Below are 23,867 nucleotides of genomic sequence, written 5' to 3' on the forward strand. Positions count from 1 at the left end.
GACAAGATCAGCATTTCTTCCTTAGGAGAAAAAGTGTTGGTCACACAACTAGTGGTGGGGTGTTGTGCGTGTGTTTGCGTATGTGTCCGTGTGTGTTCCTGTCTAAAAGTGTGAATCAAATGGAGATGAATCAATGTTCTTCATTAGGTCTGATTAAGGGCAGCAGTTCCAGCCACAGGTGTGGATGCACACTATGTACCAGACAGACAGACACGCTACCTCTCACACACACTGAGCTAAGTGATGGGGTAAATGGCACTGAGTGACACATCAGCCTCACCGCACGCTGAGCCACTCAGATAGTAGTGCTAGCTGCCCATGCTGTGTGCGTTACCTCAAAGAGAATAATTCACTTTCATGTGTGGCCACTTACATCTGCAGCCCCATAGATCTGCGCTGAAGCCATCGATAACAATGGGGTTTCAAACCTGCAACCACTTCTAATTCTGAAAAAAAAAAAAAATCAATGGCCAGCCAGCGAACACCTCACCGAATACAGTCAAACTAAATCTATTTCAACTAACTTTAAATTGTGGCGGAGTATAGATTACTATTTAAAAGTACTGTATTCTACCGCTGTCCAATGAAAACCATGTAAATTGTTTAGGAATATTTAAATTAAAATGAATATTTTACAAATACACTGTATATTTCTCTCTTTCTCTTTTTTAAATCCTGTTTGGTAAGTCGCATGTCTAATTTAAGTTTACTTCTAACATCAGTTAATATTGACTTTGAATGCACTTGTGGACATCAGTGTGTGCCAAATGAATTTAATATAAATGTCAGGTATATTGCATAAAATATGTGACTTCTAAAAGTCCCGCAGTTGCACTGCAACCTGTTCAGGGTGTTCCCTTTCTTTTCACCCAGTGCATGCTGGGATAGGTTATGGCCTACCTCTATCAAGAACAAATAAGGCTGTGTCTGAAATCATTCAGTACACACAACTCGATATGCAGGGGGTTTTATGTAGAGGGTTATATAGTGTTTCAGTTCGTTGGCAAAATCAAATCAAATCACTTTTGGACACTACTCAAATTCTTCTTTTCAGTCACGATGATAGTAGCTACAGCAGCTCTCCTTTAGTGGCCATCAAATGGACACTATATTTGTCAGTGCATTGTGATATATTTTTAGTCCACTATACAGGGTACAATAATTCTCACCAGGCATTCTGATAACACAACACACTGGCGAACACGCTACACAGTGGACCATTTAGTGAACAGTGAGCATTTCTGGATACAGCATGGTGATGTAGAAAATGCACAGATGGATATGAAAACTGTGAGGTTGATGAGATGGTGACACCTGGCTCTGCAGTTTTAAAAAACTACAAGATCTGAGTTCTTGGTCTTCAGGCTGAACTAATCAGATGCACCACTATTTCATAATCTTCAAACCCTCTTTGGTTCTGGGCCCAGTGTGAAGCAAATGATGAAAAAGTGACAAAGTGATGATTATGTGCTAGAATTCAGAGCTGAATGTGCTGGTATTTTTTAGTAATCTCTCAGCAGGGATTTTATATCATTACTTTTTTAAATAATCAAAAGAATTTCTTATTTGGGGCCTGCAATGAAATCTATTTAACTGGCCTGTAGAAATGAATATATAAAACCGTTACTTCAGCATGCTAGATGCTGTAGGAATCTCTCTCTCACACACACATAGACACAGACACACACACACACACACACACACACACACACACACACACACACACACACACACACACACCACCACCATCATCATCATCATCACCCGTGATTAAACCTAGACTCCATAAATCAAGACACTAATACAACTTCCCATGTTACCAACATTTCCTTTCCTTCAATGTCTTTCCTTTATTTTCCTACATACAGCTTTCCACAGCTCTCACAACCACTTATTCATCTACATGCAGGGGCTTACACACAAGGACGTCCCGTCCTTGTTACCTGAAGTTTGTTATGTACATATTTTATCTCTTTCTCATCATATGCTTTTGTTTTCTGATGTACAGCACACACATCTATGTCTTCCTGTAAAGTACTTTGGGATAAAACTAGCTCTTTAAAGCAGCTTGGACATCAATCTAGATTGACCTGACACAAGTCCACAACAGTGGGAAAGCACAGATGACAACAATGAATTAAAAAAAAGGCTAAATTAAATGCTTTAATACTGCAGGCAAAGAGCAGTGAAAATACTCGAGTGAAAAAAAAAGAAAAGAAAAACACAACCTCCCGCACCTAAATAAAAATTACACATTCGTCTAATGTGTTAATGTCATTGCAGTTCATCCATTTAGAAAAACAACTGCAACCGTGTGTATTCTGGCTCTGTCCACATGTCTTATCCATGGTGACCAAGCCCACAGTCAGCCAGGCAGAAGACTTTAGTTGAGTCACTGGCATGGCTGAGGGAAACTAGGCCACTGTGGATCGGTTTGTCCCAGAACATCCTTGCTTTTTCTCTATTTCTATCTCTGCCCCTCTCTTCCTCTTTCTCTGTGTGGTGGAACGCACCACAGAAGAAAGACCAATCCCCTGTAACAAAAAGTACAATGTCCTGTAAAGAACGTGCTCTAAAACAAATATTCATTTAATATTTTCAGTGTAAAACTAGATTCAACTGGATGTTGTTTCTCAGTTCATTTAATATCTCCAAGCGTTTTTTCTTGATATTCAATGTGTGTCAGATGCAGTGTCATGAGATGAACATTGTGCCTCCTTTCCCTTTGTATGGCAATTGTTTCACGTCATATAAATCCCTGCTGAAGGACATCAGGCAAATGAACTAAAAAATAAAAACCTTTCATAGTGGAAAAAAAAACAATAATCTTAGGACAACAGCAAATCCTGGAAAAGATCACACAAGATGGGACCAGTAGGGGGGCTGGTGCATTCCAACTGGGCAATAAATTCAAGATTAGTGATAGAAATCAAAGATAAAAAAAAAGTTAATAGTCATATAATCTAGGGCTGCAACTAATGACTACTTTCATATGTCAATTATTTCTAAGAAAATACAAAATATTACCCATCACAATTTCCCAGAGCTCAGGGTGACATTATCAAACACCTTGTTTAGTCGCAGCAACAGACCAAACACCAAAGACATTATATTTAAAATGCTACAAAAACAGAGAAACACTGTAAATCCCACCATAAGAGAACCAGAGAATATCCCGAGTTTATTCTTTTTATACATGAACCCACTAAGTCACCTATGTCGGCTTCCAAGTCCAGAGAACGTGACATGTTTCATTTGTTCACCTCTTAGCTATCTAAAGTTTACAATGACATCCCCACTAAGCCTAAATCAAGGGACAGACTAACAACCTGCAGATTATTGGTCACAAGCCTGACGCCCGTCATCATGCCATGTAAAGCAAAACGCAGTATCCATACAATCTGTTATGATATCGCATCTGATATGCTGCTACCGCCAGCTGGCAATGTAGGCCACAACATGTTTGACTGGAAATGTCTTATATTCCTTCCCACACACAAAATTTTGTTCCATGTTCCACTTCATTATGGCTGTGTTGTGATTTCCCATTTGGCCCATCACTGTTATCTTATTAAGATCCAGGCAAATTGAATAATGCACAGAGGAAAGGGACAGTGGATTTTGTTCCTGGTGTGGAGAGTCACCTTAAGACGCTAGCGGACTTAAGTAAGTTAGGGTAAGTTAATCATTTAAGCAATGCTAGCTTACCAGGCTATATGCTGGCTATACATGCAACTTAATATACACACAGTGGAGAAAATTCTGGATGAAATGAATCTAAGAATCTAACTCTAAAATGTAAAGTAGTTCTATAACAATGAATAAAACTTACTTTAGCTCAACGCAAGAACACACCCATAAACTCTCAAAAATGACATTTAAAAAACGTGAAACTCTGCAAACTGCAGCATACCTCTTACACACACTGTCCCAAATACAGCAATTTGTAATCAGTCATGCATACAAGTGCACACACACGCGCACATACACATTTATTGTCTTTCGAGCAGTGCTTCCAGAGAACGCCCTGACCTTTATTCTGTCTGCAGTGACATCTCTCCTACCTCACCAGATAGTGCGGAAACTCAAGCATACGGGAATGCACATACACACACAGAGGGAAGACACCGGGTAACTCACAGGAGACTGAACTTGTCCTGGAATTCAGTCCCAAACGCCCTTGAATGACGTCCGTGGTTTAAAAATACAGAGTTTGCAGAAAATGGATAGGTTACTTCATCCTTGGTGACCTGTCCCTGTTTCTCGCTGGCGTTCCACACCTTGCAAGCATCGCCTCAGATATCACACAAAGAACATCAGATGTGAACTGCTGGTCCCGCACAATCTCTGTCTTTTACAGTTCAACACAGAAAAATGAGAAACAGACATTTAATACCTACAAGCCTGCGCATACTGTACATACTGCACACATTAACACACACACACTCAAAAGATCTGAGCGCAGCACAGCAGCAAGCAACGCTTTACTCTGGTCCTACAGAAAAAAATCTGTATTGTGTGTTTATATTTCTGACTAAAATAAAATGTGTATTTGGATTATATGTACACGTGTGTGACAGCAGAGTGCTGCATTCCCTCAGCTCGTGACGCTGCCTAGGCCTGCCTGCATACCCTGTGTCCACAGTGGCTCGAGTGTGTATGTGATCTGTGCGTCACTGTGCCAATGAGAGTAACTGAGGCCTGGCAGTGGAGAAGTTCCTGCCGACAGGCCAAGTGATGAGGGTTAGAGACTGTGCTCAGAGCCCTCGCACACTGGCCTACAGGGATATGAGATGAAGAGCAGGGGCAGGGGAGAGATGCACTCATTAAACATGGGGAGAAATACATAAGGCTGTTCGCTACACCGCTGCATATATAAGCTAACTGCCAAGCGCTTTTGATGGAACTGGCTGGGATTTCTAAGATTTCTTTTGTACATCTCCTATGGCTGTATTTACCTACATTTGTGTCTTACTTTTCCCAATTCCCTCTCCATCTTTTCAAATTGGGTATAGGCACACTGAAGACGGGATGTGCCCAAACTGTGATCTCAATATGACCCTGAACCATTTCATTATCTAGTTTTGAGGATCCAATAGCAATATGAGCCAAATCCAGCTTTCAAATCTTAGTCTGTGATCTCTTGAACCTGGTGATGAAAGGCAGTATCTACAAACTATGCAGCAGCAAGTGTGCAAGGTCAAAAGGGTAATCCAGCAATTTTTATTATTGCACTTTCATAAAGTTGGGAGCTAGGTTAAAAAAAAGGTTAAAATCAAAGCAAGAGAACTTCAGATATTTCAAGCTCTAAGAACACTGGATCCTACATTTCCCATAATGCAACTGCATCTTTCATTGGATGTTCCCTGCCTCCTAAACGCCTGCTTCTTTTTCAAACCTTGCACCTTTCGGTTATAAATTTACAGCCTCAAGTCCAAATCCATATAACCCCCAGAACTTTATTAATCTCAGTCCAGAACTACAGACAGACGCATACATTTATCGACGGCGTGTCCCTTTAAAGGAGAGATGTAGATGATGTCCTCTCTATCTACCAGTGGTGTGTGTAAACTAATTAAAGGCAGAAGACATATCCACGAGAAGCTGAGCACTTTCTCCAATGCTCACCTTCAAGGTATTACTGTCCTTATCCAGATTACCCTGAAATCCCCATAAGACCTGGACAATCCTAAGCTATCCAGGGCTGTGGAGCAGCCCCTCACTAAACCTCCTCCTCTTCCTCTGCCCACAGCAGCCTTCTTCAACACCACTGTTACTGTGCTGTATTGGACTGTATCAATCTCCCTTTTATTCACACCTACTCCTCGTAACTAACAGTTCCATTCTACCATATAGAAACACACTAAAGAATACTTATAAATATGTCTTTATATTTTTCATTCACTGTGTCCCCCTGCATTTCTCAGCTGTACTGTAGATGCTTTAATTTTTTCCTACTGCGTCTCTGATTGCCATCAGTGTCAATTTCACTGTGAACCACAAGCAGCTGTTGATCAGGCGCGTGCAGTTCGCATTCTCCTTCCTTTCTTAGCTCATTCCAGGTAAGGTCAAAGGCCAGTAAATCAAAAGGACAAGCTAAAGGAGCTTGGGACGTCTAACAAGGACACTGCCTGGTCCAGTGACACTACAGAGTGCTGTAATCTTACCGGGAACCTTTCCATTGCAGTCAGCCCCTCCTCCCTCTGAGGCCAGCCAAATACATGACAACAACACAAGCAGAGTACAAACAACAAGCTACACAAGAAGACTGTCTGGCCTGAATAAGAGATCATTAGTCTACAGTAACTTTGTTGCCAGAGCCATACACAACTGAACAATCTTAATTACCTCACCAGGCCTGTGGCCTAAAGAGAGGATTAGAACTAGCAATACGCCCACCGCGGCAACACCACCCCTGCGCTATCTGCAACACCGTGTGGCTCCACCTCTACACAACAGCTTAGATGTTTTTGAAAATATCAGAAGCGGTTCTCCGGGGCTCTTCAGATGGCTGTGAGAGCATTAGATAATCACCGGACTCCCCCTCCTCTTCACCTGCTAAAACAGGAGCACTGATGTCACTCTTGCGTGAGGGATCAGTGAGTGACACGAGCTGGAGCACCAGGGCTGGGGCTTGGCACACAAACCATACTCTATTTAAACACACACACACACACGAGGATCTGCATGCCTGCATGGCAGTGCACACATTCATGGAAGTTTGTAAACACACATAGACCCAAATCCCAGATTTTTTGCAAAAAATCCTGCTACATTATTAAAATACATGGGTTATAGGTATCAAATAAATGTCTTCAGTAGTAAACAAAAAAAAGTAATAATGAAAAAAAAAATAGTCGAATAGAGCCATTAAATTTTATCATAAATGATGTTTCTCTTTGTAAGCAACCTAACACACACCTGTGAAATCCAATCCGCACTGAACAGTTGTTGAAGTTCAAAGACAACTGAACTTACTGTAGTGAAATATTTCACTGGGGTTAGAATTTACTGAATGGAAATGAATGTGAACAATTTTCTGGCAAAGGCTTCAGATATTTTCCTGTGGGTCACGGATGACTGACAGTTAAATGGGGAGTGATATGATGCAGCACTGATAAGCCAACACTCAGTAGAGATAAAAAAACAAAAACAAAACAACAATAAAAAACAAGCTCTAACAAAATGAAATTTAAGGCTTCACGTTTACCGTTTATGGATTATTTATCCAAGAAAATGTGTGGGAGCTGTGTGGAAGCTTATGTTGAAATGGTAGGAACGGTAGGAAAAGGGGAACGGACAGATTGAACTATGACTGTATGCAGATATTAGCAAGAAGAATGTGAAGGTGAAAATCAGCAAATGCTTTAATGCATTATCTGTGTTATGTGTAATACAGAGTAACATTTCATATTGCTACAAGCAGCTATTCTGGTACACTGCACACAACCAAAACAGACAACCTGTGAGGAATGTAATCAGGCAGGTGCAACAGGTATAATAAATGACAATGGTGCTTTTCACAGACGGGCAGGAATGTTTTAACTATTGATTCACTACTATTAGAAACTAATAAGAATGTCCTTCATTGTTCCTCGCATGCAAGCAAATTATTTTTACTGGGGAATATATTCTCATAGTTTCCATTGACACATCCCCTGCTCTCCTATGGTTTCCGTGGTGTCTGATTGCGTTAATGTGCTTGGTGGCAACAGGATAAGTGGGACTGACTTAAATATAATCAAAGTCAAAGCCCAAAAAATATGGAGCATAAAAAAATTTGTAAGTTTGACTCTACAGAAGCTGAGCAATGTGTATTTAATTTTCTTTGGCTAAAACTAACCAGACCACACCGGATATACTCGTCTTGACCTATGGATCTTAGTGGGGAAAAGGCGGTTTTGACATATCAAAAGCCCAAATGTTGCAGGCCAATACAAACATACGTACATTTAGACTTGACTTTCATGCTTGAGCTAAGAAGTGCAGACAGGCTCACTTCCCGTTTCTTCATGCAGTCCATTTGCATGTCACAGCCAAATGGTTTAGAGTGTTACAGTTCTCTTACATTTAAGTATCCTTTTTATGTTTTCTTTTATGTATGATGAGGCCTGATCTTTGCAGGAGTGAAAGTCACATAAGAGAAAACTCAAAAAAAAGTGACCAAGATAGGGAAGTAACCAGTCTATATTATTATTGTTGCTGTTGTTATTGTTTAGTGGAAGGTCCAAACGTGAGTTAAGCTTCAGACTGAATTGTTGTACTGACCCGAAAATGTGTCCTTGCAGCCACACACCTCACACTACAAGAACTATGTGCACCATCTGCGCTCTGCCCCGTAAAAATTGTGAGGGATATATCAGCTGAGGGTACAGTATATCTTCAGAGCAAAAGGCCGGACACACTCCAGAGAGTTTTGCGTCATAGCTGTGTCCATTTAAACAAGGAAGGAGACAAGCACTGCTGGCTTAATGTGGTGTTCAGCAGGTGAATGAGTGTCTTGCGTGTTTACTACAGCCAATAAGCTGCAGGCCTGTTCACTTAATTCCAGCGAGGCTCTTGTCTGCTCAGTGCTTCTTTAGTGAAGAAAGGCAGTAAAAAGAAGTAAAAGCCTCAGGAGCATTCTGATTTTAAAATAGTTGTGGATCAGCTGCCAAATTTTGCAGTGAAATACCCATCAGGTTTAACAGGTTTTTTAACACTAAATCTACCAATTTCTGGTGCTTTGTACTCCAGGAAGAGTCTTTCAACATACTGTACCGTACAAAAAACAAAAAATGCTTATGGACACTGACACTGTGACACTATGCAAGAAAAATGAGTCTCAGGTGAACCCTTCCTTTGGAGGGACAATGATGGTGTGTTCTGTACATGGTGTACTTTTCAAAAAGCACTCTTAAGTGAGGGATTAAGACCTTGAGAGATCTTAGTATAGACCTCGCTGATGTGAATACACTGAGGGGTGCATTCACATGAAAAATCATTTGAAACTTCACCTAAAACAGTAAATGGCTGTGACCAATGAACAAAGAGACTCAGTAGTTTTTGCTGACTGCCAAAGGCTGAGGGGAAGAGAAGAGTCAAAGGAATAGTTGGAAACATGGCAAAGAAACTTAAATATATAGAAAAACGTTTGCAAAACCATATGTTACATTCTTTTTGGACATCTATAACTCAATCTTTATGGAACAGTATTAAATTCTGGGACACATTTTTTGATTTCTTGCTGAGAGTTAGATGACAAGATCAATAACACTCTTGCATCTAAGAAGTAAATACGAAGCTACAGCCAGCATCCGGTTAGCTTAGCTTAGTGTAAAGACTGGAAACAGAGGGAATCAGCCAGCAAAAGAAGGTATACTAATGGAATACTATAAAATATGGTTTGTATCTGTTCGCCAAAACTAATTTATATGTATATATTTTATTTATAATCCAACTTTTTCTTAAATTTATTATTTATTTATAAAGTGTTATGTGTTTTAGATACAACAGTAAACAGACTAAAGGAAATTCAGAAGAATTGCAAACCTAGAAGGGCTCTGACATAAGACTGTTTTGTAAGAATTATCACCTCCCTGTCCACTTTGCCTCATGCTAGTGGTTTCCAGCCCAGTCAGCCCTAAAAGTCTAGATGCGTGGAGCAGCAAGCTACACGTGAAACACACATTGGTAGCATGACTGCAACCACTGCAGATGCTCAGAGCTTAGAAAGCACAGAAATTGGGAGAGACGGTTGAGGAGGAGCTTAAAAGGCCACCAGTGAACCTGGGCCCACTCACATCTACATTCCTGTGAGCTTCTGAAACAGAACAGAGAGCGCTGCTACAAAGTAAACACTTGCAGTGCCTTGTTTTGGAAGAATACCATTTCCATAATCTCATGAAACTATCACATGCTGACCTTATGATATTAAATTCTTAACCTGGAGGGGGAGCAGAACAAGCCTTGAATGTGGACTTATTTGTTAAGACTATTTCAAAAACAATGGGAGGTTCTGTTTCATAAGTACATGCACCCAACTGACACCTCATAAGTGAGCAAGCTCTCAGAGATGAAGAGACCCACTGTATCTACACTCAAGGTGACAAAGGGATTTATTATATTATCCTAATTTGATTTCTACACAGGATTAACACTCACGCTGTCAGCAGTGGTGTCATTACATCAAGTACTGGAAATGCTTAATGCTCAAGAATAAACCGGTTCTGGGAAATAAAATGCATAAAAACTGTGTTAATACGTTAAACCATGAACTCTTGGGCACATCCTGCTATGAACAAACATCTTGTATGGTGACAAACTCTTGAGCTGCCAATTCATCAATCCCACTGTGGGTGCAGCCCATCTCGCTTCCTCTTAACTCCTTCTGCTCATGTGGCAGTGGAGATAAATGACATTGCAAAAAAATAAATAAAAATTACCCCCTTACTGCCCCTGCAGCCACTCCAGACAGGAAGGGAAATACAGGGTCACACTGCAGCTGACATTTTGTTTAAATAAAACATAATGAACAGCTTAAGTCATATTTAAAGGCTGTATTCAGGTAGTTTGGGAAGTTTCTTTTTATGTGAGTGAATTTAAAAGTAGGACAAAAAAGAGAAATATATCAATCTCAAAGGAATAGTTTGATAGTTTGGGAAAGTTATGGAAGTATCCACTTTTCTCTGGACAAAAGATCGATGAGAGGATTGATACCACTCTCCATTAAATATGAAGCTACAGGTAGGAGCCAATTAGCTTAACTTAGGATAAAGACTGGAAATGGGATACAGATAGCCTGGCTCTATCCAGATGTAACAAAATCAGCACCTCTAAAGATCACTCATCAACATGTTATATTTTATTTGTTTGTAAAAAAAAAAACAAAAAAAAAAAACAAAAAAAATTGAAGAGTAAAAACGACATTTCATCATTTTATGTGAGCTACTTCTTGGACAGGACCAGACACGTCTTATCAGGGCCGCAAAACGCAGCATATTAGTGAGCTTTAGAGGTACTGGTAGGAGACTTTCGATCCTTTTGGACAGAGTCAGAGCTATGTTTCCCCCAGTTTCTAATCTTTGTGCTAGGATATGCTAACTGCTTCTGCGGGCTCCAGCAACAGACATGAAAGTGGTGTCAATCTTCTCATCTGACTCTCTGCATGAACGGTAAGTGTACAATCAACATGTCAAACTATTCCCTTAACATACACGTGCTGTTTGGGTGCTTTTGTCCACAGTGCCTTAGAGTACCAAAAATATGCCCCACTGGGAATCAAACAGCTAACTATGGCAGTGTGCCAGGGGTTAGTGCCATGGTTTGAGCCATAAAAGACCATTGTACATACAGACATGACATCCTTGATAGACATAGATAAGCATAGTCCATCACTTGATCCAATCAGCAGCTGTAAAGACAAAGACAACAGCGAGGCCATTGAAGTCAACTGAATGATGAAATTTCTATGGGTGCACAGGGGGAGAGTGCCCCTATTGTCAATTAAATCATATGTGATTGTGAAGATTAAAAACAGCTGTCAGTTAAATGGAGACAAATGTATTAACTTTGGGCATCCGGAGAGTAATATCTAAGAACAAAAGTTTTTATAGAGCAGGAGAAACAGAAGGGGAAGAGCACAGAGAATTTGATAGCCAAATGAAAGAAAGTGAAAGAGAGAGAGAGAGAGAGAGAAAGAAAAAGAGCCAATATCAGTCCTCTTCCTCTCAGCCAGTAGAAAAAGCACAGTGGATTAATTCATCACCATGCTAAGCCTTTGCCCTCCTCTGGAATAAATTACCCAATGACTCTCAACTTAGACTAAACACACACACACACACACACACACAAAACTGACCAGAGAGCACACAAAAAAAATGGTGGGAGAGAAAACTGACAAATGGAGAGAGGCTGCCCAGGTCAGCGGTGTATCATATCTTACTACACGCTCTTTAAAACTAAGTAAGATGTATCACATGAGGTGTTCGGTTCAGAGACTTTTTAAGCTCCGTGCTGCGTTAGCAACAGTTAAGTGTTTCCCAACTGAGGCTTTAGTTTAGAAAAGCAACCTTGTGTGCCTTGTCACTTCTGGGGATGGGAGGGTTTAATGGGGGGAAGTCTGAGGTATGGCTGAGTGATTCCACCACTTATGTTAATGCATGCTGAGGCTGGCATCAGGCACCAAGCAAGATGGTTTTACTCTCCAGATACTTATAAGCTTAGCACCTTTTACTGCCCTTTTCCATTTATAGTAAGAGGTAACGGTAAAACTGATTCTACATTTGCTGTGCAGGGGGGAGAGCTACTTGATTTCCTTGAGTGGGGGCAATCAGACTGGAAAAGTCAAGGCCAGATAAATGGTGTTGTGTTTGGCTGAGGTCTGTCTCTGTCTCTTTGGCCCTATATGCACACACACACACACAAAATGCCCACTATCACAGGACCTTGTACTTGAGCCTTATCATCACCAGAGCGGCCCAGATGGTAACGTACCCTTGACAAAGACTCACATCACACTCCCAAACTTCTATTGAATCTTTCTCACACTGTAGATGCCTGCACATGTTCTTGCCCCACCAAACTCTCTTTTGTTGTTAAAAAAAATTGTAAAAAAAGAAAGTAAGCAAAGATACAGCACGCTTTTAACATTTGCTTAATTCAGTTTTGTAATACACTAAACTTATGCACTTTGCTGTAGCTACTGCCTGCTGTGTGTAGATGTGGGTGATTATTACTATCCTTTAGGGGATGAATGTGTGTGCTCCCTTCAGAATCACAATGACACAAGCCAGGGCACAAACATGCACACAGAGCCTAAAAGCAAAGCACATAATAATTAGACACACAAACTATTTGATGATGTGGATCTAATTTATGTTCTACAAGTGCTGCAGCTAATGATTATTTTCATTATTGATTAATCTGCCAACTATTTACTCATCGTCTGGTCTAAAAATAGTGAGAAAAAAAAAACAAGAAACAAAACAAAAACATTTTCCATAGTTACAGTTTCCTAAAGTACGATGCAACCAACAGTCAAAAACCCAAAGATATTGAATTTATAATCACATGTGACAAATAAAAGCAACAAATCCTCACAGTGAAGAAGCCGGAACCAGACTTTACATATTACTTTAACACTGAATGTCATGTCAAAATGATTGATTAATTTTCCATCAATCAACTAATGGGTTGATCAACTAATCGTTTCAGGTCTACTTTCTAGTTACACCTGCAGGGATGAGGTGCAGCTCTACCAATTCAAATTAAAACAGTGACATCTGTCAAAGTCTTTATTGCCAAATGAAATGAAAGATATTAAAGCTTTTTGCAAGAGACCTCATTAAATCTACGTGGTGCAAACACACAGTTCCAGAACAGTCAATGGTGTGTATCGCTGAGCCACAAACATATGAATGAGTTTTGGCGAGAGCAACTTTTCTTTACCTTACGGTAAACTTAAACCTGGCCACTCACTGGGGGCAACCACACAGGACAGTAAAAACAGGGATTAACCATTTCCAGCTGAAGGAGATTTGTATACCATTAGTCTAACTCAATCAGGGGACTAATTCAATCTAAGGCACAGTGGGCGTCCTGACATGGGGGCATCTGTCACACTGACTTCTCACTGCATCCTGCGGTGACATTTGGCCACAAAATTCAGCTTGACAGAGACCCTCAAATAGCCTGCGGTCTGTCAGACAAACACACACATACTCGTGAAAACATACACAGACACACTCATGCACTACCAAATTCTCAAGATCACACTTTTTTTTTTAAACACACATTTTGTGTTTGTAGACGCCTGAAGACATTACAGTACGGGCCCCCTTTTGTTTTTATTATAAATGTGCCACTCCTACACACCTCTACATCATTATTCTTCATTAAGAGATAGGCTAACTGATAGGCTAACTCCAATCAATACTGCTAAACCACTGTGTTTTCTACAAACAGAATGAAGCCACACATTCGCTTCACAATTTGCAGAAAAAAAAAAATTACATCAAAGCACATATTCTGCCTGTTAATGTGAATAATAGGGATAGGCTGTCCGTATGTGTATGTGTAACCTTTCACACAATACATGAATGCCAAATAATAACAAGAATCATCATCATCTTGATTAGAAACACCAATTTAGTCCCTGCATACAAGCAGGCACAGCACATTTTGTTATCCTCTGTTAGTGTAATTATTTGTGGTCCAATACACAAATGGGACTGTTTTTTTTTTTTTTGTGATGATGTAACACACCGATGGCAAACTTTTTGATATTATGTCACTCAGTCCTTTTCGATAACTACTCCTACTTTCCTCTCACACGTCCTTGTCCACTTTATAAACACTTACAGTTAAATGTTTCTATAAATGACGTGTCTAATTTTATGCATTAAACACAAAGATGAGGCCTTGAGAAGATCCCGCAAGACAGGACATCCTATTGAAACGCTTAACTGATAGAAAGAGAAAGGTGAAGTAGAGGCCAAAGCTGTGTCAACTGAGAAAGTGCTCAGTGCTCCATGCTGAGATTTGGTTCTATAAAGTCCATGACTCCAGCAGTAAAATTACACATATCATGCATATGTAAAGCAGCTGGAAACTGTGACAAATGCTTGCCTTATCACCACTCTTACATAAAAACTACAGAGAGAACAATGCCTCAGGTTAGTGTGGAGGCCTGTGACCCTACGACCTTTCACTGAGTGTGTATCATGGTCTAGTTCCTCTAATTAAAGAAAAAGCAACAAAGCTGTCAGAGCGAGAGAGAGAAGTAAAGCAATTTCTATTAAAAAATATAAATCAACTGCAATATAGGGGCTGTGTCTGTTGCATTGAATACTCACATTTATAGTGGATTCATCCCCCCTTCTAGAGTCTCCTGGGAGATATCCACTGTATATTTTACTATAATATTGCTACTGAATATAATATAAGCTGCAACTTACAGTTATGGAGTTATTGTTGATTGTTGTCCCAAAAATCATAATTATAGGAACTGCATAGTTCTTTATGTTCTTATACTTCAAACTGCATGTAACACACAAACACACACACAGACACACACACACTACTAAACACCTTTGTCCCAGTGTCTGTAAATGTAATCAATATGTAGGTTCCCTCACCTTGCAGCTCGGGGGTTTTAGGGGTAGTCCCGAGGCAGGATTTCCTTGATGCTGAGTGGTATTAGTCTGCTGGGGTGAGTGGGAATCCTCGGACTCTTTTCCACTGTGGTAGACCACCCTATCAGAGATATGAATACTTGAAGCACAGCCCATGCTTCAACCCACTTCAGCCTTTTTCTTTTTGCGCAAGTGCTTTACTTTGAGGCTACCCGAGTGTCATTCGCCCTCTCTTTTTGTGTTTTTAAGGTCCACTCTTCCTCCTAAGGTTTCATTTTTTAAAATATATATAAATACATATATATGTATCATCTAGGCCACAGCAAAGCCGGTTCTCCAATTACTCTAACACAAGGCATGAATAATATATCTTTCTATCCCCCACCCCCCGACCAGGAAGCTGATTTCCTCCCTGTGTTTTTCACATGAAGTTAATTGGAGATCTTTAATCAAAGCAGCTGTCTTATCCTCGAAAACTTGGATTCCGTTATTCTTCAGCTGGGCTGCTCAGATCCCCATGGACGATTTTATCCCTCACTCCGACTCCTCTTCTCGCCTTCTTCGTACCACATCACCATTTTCTCCTTTTCCCTCAACTTCACTGTTATCAAGTAGGCCTAAAAACACACCATGCAGTCCCCCTCGCCAGCTTCATGCAATAGTTTTATCCATTTTTTTGTGTCCAAGGTTTCATGTGTAGTCGTCCTCCCCCACCCCGGAGCCATCAAAAAATGATGCTTGTTTTTTTTTTTTTTTTTTTTTTTTTTTTTTTTACCCCCCTCTCTCCTTTAACAATCTGGTTGCCCACTTCAGCTCAAGACACGGGCCATAAACCGGTTCTCACGACACTTTGCTCCAGTCCTGAGCGGTTCATCATCAACAGGGTGAAATATTCACACTGCAGAGTGTTATTCTGGCAGGTCGCTCCGATGTCAAACACCCTCCGTAAAACATAATGCCATGTAGTCCGACGGAACACTCCATTTATCAGCCCCAAATTCGCCAATTTAGGAAGCGGGGAAATCTTAGTGGATGGCTTGCAATCTCCATTCAGGCATCCGCTGCCCGGTTGAGGATGATCCGCCTGATTTAAGAGGTCCAAACCCGGGTGCAATTGGCTACAGTGTTACCAGGCTCCACGATTTTCTCTCATTCTGGAGGAAAAAAAAAAGGATGTAGAAGCTGTCAGATCGGACTATGTGGAGGTACCACCTCTGGAGAATGCAATCGCTTGAGAGACACACAGAGAAAAAAAATCTAAAAAAAAAAAAAAAAAGAAAAAAGAAAAAGAAAAAGAAAAAAAAAAAGAAAAACAAGACCGCTCCGTGTCCGCAAGTTTCGGATCTAGAATCGCGGACGGCAGGATTGTTTAAGGTTGACGAGGGCGGAGGTAAGGCAGAATCGAGCTACATAATGCTGATTTTATGTTTGTCTTTTCTCTGCCGTTTCTGGCGTTTGCCCTTCCAATTCTTCAGCACTGCTTGACAGCGGCACATCCAATAAAAGCACCCGCAAGGATTGACCTACAGCCTTTACTGACGTTAATGCAAATGAGCTCCGCGCAGCTAATCGGCGTCGTGCTCGGCGCCGCTGGGTGGTCCTCCGCTTTCCGTGGGAACTTTGAAAGCAGGAAAAGAGCTCTCACAGACGAACACCGAGCTGGCTGCAAGTTCACCGGACATTTTCTGCACAAAGCACATGCAGACCGGGTGAAAGCTGTGTTTGGTGAGTGTTTCTTTTTTTTTTTTTTTTTAAATACGTGGTTCTGTGTTGATGGTTGCAGTGTTAGTGATGATTATCTTCGTCATCGATTTGCCTGACAATTATTTTTTTTATCAATGAACTTATCTTGAATTATGTCTAGAAAATGTCAGAAAAAAATTCCCATCGCAATTTCCCAGAATCCAATGCGTTGCATTCAAAGTTCTTGTTTTGTCCCACCCACTGTCCGAAATCGAAAGAAAAGCAAGAATTTTTTAATGTTTGATGATTGATTGATTGATTTGCTTGCTTGCTTGCTTGCTGGCTTGCTTGCTTGCTTGAAAAATAGCTCAAAAGACAAGCTGAATGTCACAATACACTTTTTTTCTTTACTTTCACTTGCAGTGTTTTATAACGTCTTCTTAATTTTCCTCATGGCACTTTTTTTTCCATAATGTCATATTTCATGACAGTGTATACGTTTGCCCACTACAGACTCAGCACTTGTGGCTTTTTTTATACTTATTTTTTAAACAGAGATTAATATAAGAATATCAAACACCTTAATACAACACAGTATATAAATGAAAATAATACTTTCATAAACCCATAACGCTCAGCTTTTATTAAGATTGTTTGAGAGGTCTTGTCTTGTGTCTATGGTGCAATATAGGATTGCATTATATTGTCAAGTGTACTTTTCCTCAGGTACAGTAAAACACAACATCAGTCTTCAGCCACGTAGTTGTCTTGTGTCACGAGCTGTGACTGCAGAGTGTGTTACAGCTCACAACCTTTCAGCTGACACACTGACAAATGTGTTTGCAAACAACCAGAATATGTCAGTGCATGTTAGGTGCTCCTGCTCAGGGTTGAAAGCAGTTCTTAGTCTGCTTTGCTTTAGTATGAAAGAGTAAACAGGTGTTTCTGTAATTGCATACAGTGTTACTATATGCAGTTACTATTGTACAGTAGGTGTTACTGTGGACATCTGGCTTTTTAAACCATATTTTGTACTTTTCATTCTCAGAAATACTATAAACTTCCAACGTTGTTGTCATTTACACCGTGTGCACTGTGGATCCCATGATCTCCAGTGCAAATGCAATCACTTTATATGTTCTAATGAACTTAAAGTTAGCAATTCTGTTTAGAAAAAGTACAGTGAAGGAAACTAATTAAAGTGGACTGTAACAAAAACAGTATGAACTAATTTCCCCCCTTTACCAACAACAAGTTGATGAAATAAAAAAATCATAGTACATGTTTAAACATTTTCCATTTCACATTTTTCTTGTCCTTGAGCACTGTATTTATTCATGTTCCTTATCAGTTTTGTTTTGACTAGTAAAAGTCCTCAGCCTGATCAGTGACATTTGTGGGGATTCACATTAACTCTGTCAGGTGATGAGACTTCCTGTTTTAAAAGTCACTTTTGAAGTCCCTAGTCACTTAAATATCAAAAGTTCCCCCTGCTCGCATTTTCAAATGTTCACGGTTTGTCAAGCTAACAAAACAACAAAATGCTCAAAGAAACTGCCTCCGAAATTTTTCAATTGCCCACAAATGTCAGGCATTTTATACTTCTGTAACATCAAATAGAACAGTATGTTATCACAGCCTGGCTTAAATTAGATTTTTGATGCGCTGATATTCAGAGTATAAACAGTTGATAACAAAATTTAGGCCAATATTCCTTTTTTTAAATGCAAAGGGATAACATTATCAAACATTTTTGACAAAGGCCCCTTAAATTTGGTTATTGTCAACATTTTGTAGTTGAAAAATAAACTTCTCAATGTCCCCTGGTGGACAAATTATGTAATGTAATCTGTACTGTTTCTTAAATACCACAAACGTAAAATTTTTTGTTACTTATCAGCCAGCATACAGTATAGCCCAATACCAATAGATCTATTGCAAGCTAATATCAGCCCATAATGTGGACTTGGCTGATTTACCATAGAGTCTATGTGTGGCAGAAGAGCAGTACACGCTGGTGGCATTGCATAGCATTGTGTCACTTGATGCTGGCTGGGCAATACAGTAGTCAAGGTCCTCTAGATGGGATCAGCTGATCCGGGTAGCAAATGTTTATATGGAGTCTTGTCACATGTTATCACTGAGAAAAAGGGCAGCGGTGTGTTTCACTGCGTTTAAATGCATCAGCCTGCAAGATGCTTCTGACATGTGGGCTTACATAGAAAGAAAAGACATGGATATTTTAAAGGGACGCTCCAGCAATTTAGTATTGTATTTCCATAAAGGTGGAAGACTTGCAAGAGACAGATAACGAAATAATCAAAATCAGAGAGGCAGATGTAGAGATATCCTGCCTATAGTCGCTATAATTTCCAAAAATGCCCGGATCCTACATTTCGCGTAATGCAACAGCTAGTATTTTCTTATTAGACCCCCTCTCTCTGGTAAAACCCCTCTTTTAAACGCCCCGAGTTTGAAATGCAGACTTTCTCTCATAAATCTGTAGTCTTCAAGCTCAAGTTAAGATATCTGTCTGGGGTTTTTTCTTTGACTTAACAAAGGTCCTCACAGGTAGAGTACAGCTCCCTGTGACAACTGACCTTTATGTGTAAAATTGGTGGAGTTCCCCTTTAACATGTGTCAGATGGGGCCAGTGTGTGTTACATTGGAGGACAGTAAGCTTCAACAGGCTCAAAACTGCCCAGAGCTGCAGAATTGGCTGTTAATTTTCATTGTTAAGTGCAATACTAGCAACCTTTTCGCATCACAGACCATTACTGATTCTATGTTAACATCAGTAATAATAGCTCTTTTGGAGCTTTTATGGCACAATATGATATGTAGGTGTGGTTAAGCTACTTCAGTCAGGGCATGCAAAAGGAAACCAAACCTTCGGCAACTTTAAAATCACTGTAAATCACAAACGCAAATGGTTTATTGCTCTTATAAAACAAGAACACACAAGTTTAATACAAAGAATGTAAGTGTTGACTAAATCTGTGTTAGAGATATGACAGATGACATCACATAAATGAACCCACTGACAGATCATGCTCAGTTCTTCATAAGCTTTCAGTAACACTGGCTGCATTATTCATGAGGGGATGACATGTTTACTGTCACCTTATTTGCACTTCTGTCATTTGTGTGTATTTGGCTATCAGTTATCATCATTGTACTTTGTGCTGCTACATTCTTCAGCTGTTCCACTGCAGGAAAGTAAATTCGTGATATGTTTATGTATGGTTTATTGTCAAACAGCATGTCTTATCTATACTATATGTAAACTTTTGGTAAGTCAGTCCAGTGTTTTTCAACTGTCCTGTATGGCTTAACTAATAATAAATTCCTTTTACATGAATAATAGTGCTTTGTAGGTTAAAAAATATAACAGTATTAAAGTGTTGTATGACATTTTGCTTTATACTACGGAAGAGGATTAGGGCCACTAAAAAAATATTTTTTAAATAAAAAAGATTTTTTTCGGGGGGGGGGGGGGGTAAGAATTCCGACCTTTTTTTCAGAATTCTGAGAAAAAAGTCAGAATTCTTACACCCCCGAAAAAAATCTTTTTTATTTAAAAAATATTTTTTTAGTGGCCCTAATCCTCTTCCGTATGATACTGACTGAGGCTTGTACAGTAAATATTTCAAAATGTCTTCTAATAAAAGAAAAAGCTTTTCGCACCAAATCAAACACCTGCATTTTTGATGTCACATTTAAACCTAGTTGTACTTTTCTTTGAAGATAATTTCCATATTATTTGCAGGAATTTTAAGGCTTCTCTCACTCCTCAGTACAAAAGAGATGAATGGATTTGTTGCTGTGGTGTTCAAGGTGTTGAATAAATTACAATTTAAAAAGATGCATCCTGGTAATACAGAGGAGGTTTTAGGCAGCTAAGGAAGCTTATGGTCAGTGTGTGTGAAGCCTCCATTACCTTTTACTGAAAGGAGTTCAGCCCTAGTTAGTCTTCCTGTCCTAGTTCACCTTCCTCTCTTGATACCTCATCCTCTGTGTCTGTGACTATCACAGGAAATCAAGAAGCCCTGGAAGAAAAAATCTTGAAAGGAGCTGCACAAGAAACCCGTAGCAATAGAGCATCAGACAGCTGGTATGCACTGCTGTGAAAGTGTTTCTTTAAACATTCAAGGTTGTCTTCCACGTAGGCGCTCATTTTAGTTAGAGAACACCAGGTGTGCTTATAATTGATCTTCTCTATTGGTAAAAAAAAACAAAAAAAAACAAAACAGTAGCAAAACTAGTGTAAAGTCATTCATGAAGCAACAGTTATTGATCAGGGAATATATGACCGTTCAGAAGGTCATGGGCTAACTAAGACTCAGTGCTTTTACATGTGTGTGAACCGGTTATAGGAAATGGTGTTGACTGAGAGCAGGAATCTTTATCAAGTGAGTAGAAGTAGCACCACACATTCACTATATGAACTCTACAACAGTAAAAATCATTCTATTTTTCTATCACGTTGGTTGTTTGCAACTAATTTAAATAAAAATAGTGCTCTTCATCACATCTTGCAAGTGCTTGAAAACTGTTCAAGGAGTGTACATTGCAGTGTGATAGTGTCTTTTGTGATACGCCCACTAAGGGGCGCCAAAGCAGCAAATTATCCAACAAATAGTGATTTTTTTTTTATTTTTTTAAACAAAATATTTTGTGCTTTTAGAACCTAAAATCAGAAGAGTAAGTTAAAATCTCTCTACATACTCCATCATGTAACTTTAGGGGTTTAATGCAAATATTTGAATGAAAATTTTCTGTTGGCCTACTCATTATCAAAACTGATAATGTGTAAAATATTAAGAGACAATGTCTGTCCAATGATATGAAATTTATAACATCTTTTCTATTGCCATCTACTGTCGACTACAGTAAAATAGTATAATTTATATATTGTTGGTATAAAAAAAGAAAGTCAAAGTGGTCAGATATGTTTTACAAGGCAGCAAATAATTAAATAAAATTGGTTCCAATTTAATGCAAATGTTACAGTTTGTTTTTAGTGTATAGTATATCTATATTAACTCACAGTTTGCAAATGTGGATTTGTTTTGACAGATTTAAAACTTTTAAACCGCTACAGAACAGTCTGGATATTACATCGGACAATGGTGTAAACTGGGCAATGTAACAACTGACAGGTACTCCATTTCATGTCTCTGGTGTCTATTCAACAATTGAGTTATAAACAGTTCAGTGGCTGTGTCTCACAGAACATCCAGACACAACACAGAAAACCCAAACTGTTTTTCTTACCGACCTGCAGCCATGCTACTGTATCATGTATTGTCTGCACTCACTGTGCTTGTAGTATCTTTGTTCAACACACAGTTCTTGGCCATGATCCAGAGCAAAACTGTCATTCTGGTTACAATAGACAAAGTTAAAGTATACTGTGTCCAAGATGTTAAAGTAAAGCCTGTGCATGAAGCCTTACTGGCATGGGTGAACTCAGGATCCTCTCTCATGATCAATGTCGTGCCACTGAATGAATTTTGCATTCTATTCTCCAGAATCATAAATATTTTAAATGAACTCCAGCATATCAAAAATTAATCCAGTTTCTTATAATCCAAATATAAAATGATGTAAGATGACATTTGAAAGAATGCTTGAGACACACGCACACACACATATGTCTCGGAGAACCCACAAATCACAGTTATTTGGATGACAAACAGAGGAATTCTCATGATACAAATAAGCCATTTTAATAAAGAGGAAATACTGTTTTCTTAAAAGTATGACCTGCCATGAACAAAGTTTGCCATTCAACCAGCCTCATTGAATAATATGCTTATATAATTAGTGAGTTAGCTACTTTATAGTAGTGACAGTCCTTTAACACACTGTTTTGACTCCTTTTCACAAGTCACTTTGAACCTATATTTAGACTTAGAAAACCAGGGACTTTTATTTAATACTTCTCTCACGATATACATTTTTTCTTTTTAAATATGGTTCATTCCCTAAGTGTTCCAATTTCTCTTGGTCACATTTGTCAAATAAACATGTAATTGGATATAAATTGTCACATTAATATGCTATTTTTTGTATTTATTATGCAGGCGTCTGCACACAAGAATTCAATCTTCAGTATGACCTCACTCACATTAAGCTACACACAGGAGGAGTTTTATTACATTATGGCATCAACTGACACTGGTAGAGTAAATACAGAAGTTGTGACCCGGTGAAAAGGTGAAACGGGAGAATATCCAACGTTCTTCTGGGTGATTCCGTCAAAAATAGACCCTGTTTGTGAGTGTGGTTAGTATGGTTTGCTGGACTTAAAGCTCATGGAAAGATTGCTGTGCAAGACACCACAGGGTAAATGTACCTACCTCTGTAGTGGATTTGCATGAAAAGTTTGTTTGTTCTCCCCTTCCCCCATAATGGCCACCTGTAACCACTATTAACCACTTTAAAAGGAAAACACCCACTTTCTGTGCCATGGCAAAGCAGGTTAAACAGCAAGTATGATCTTACTGTTCCACTGTCACCTGTTTGTTTGTGAAGGTCACGGAGTTGTCACGGACTATTCAATCACAACTGTTCTCAACTGGATTACAAGTCACTCACATTATACAACTGTTCGCCTCCGCACTGTTGCCTTGCATTATGAGACAAACACCTTAAACACTTTGTTTTTGCTGCTACAAGTGCATTAACTATGTGTTTGAGCTGTCTAGGCTGCTGTCTGCAGACACAAGACACTTTGCTCACCACCTCAATGCAGTTTCTGATTCAAGTGCAATTTCTGTGTTTAACTTTTTGTCAGCTTCCTTGTTCCCCATTTTTCTGGTAACTATTTTTGTCTGAATGCACACTAAAGTTTTTGTTTGTGCAAATAGTACTTAATAATACTTATACTTATACTTATAATAATAATAAAGAATTTTTTTTAATACTTCCCATTATAAGGTGGTAGAGTTTGCTTGGGATCAACAGTTTATCTGATCTTATATTTCTCATATTTTGTGTTTTACTACCAGTTACCAATGTTTGCCCCAATATGGACAGAAAAATCCACATTTTTGCACATTCTCT

The 23,867-nt window shown here is 39.3% G+C and overlaps 1 protein-coding gene across 2 annotated transcripts in view; it reads right to left on the reverse strand.

The window, feature by feature from the left end:
- pde8a (phosphodiesterase 8A) overlaps positions 1-16,587 on the reverse strand; it is a 40,946-nt gene extending 24,359 nt beyond the window's left edge. For both annotated transcript variants that reach the window (XM_041035697.1, XM_041035621.1), the window contains exon 1: positions 15,117-16,587. In XM_041035697.1, the coding sequence (XP_040891631.1) occupies positions 15,117-15,269 (153 nt within the window). In that variant the 5' untranslated portion in view covers positions 15,270-16,587. The remainder of the gene's footprint in view (positions 1-15,116) is intronic.
- Between the last annotated feature and the right edge of the window lie 7,280 nt (positions 16,588-23,867).

The sequence above is a fragment of the Toxotes jaculatrix genome, chromosome 1 (genome assembly GCF_017976425.1).
Source record: "Toxotes jaculatrix isolate fToxJac2 chromosome 1, fToxJac2.pri, whole genome shotgun sequence".
Taxonomy (NCBI): domain Eukaryota; kingdom Metazoa; phylum Chordata; class Actinopteri; family Toxotidae; genus Toxotes; species Toxotes jaculatrix.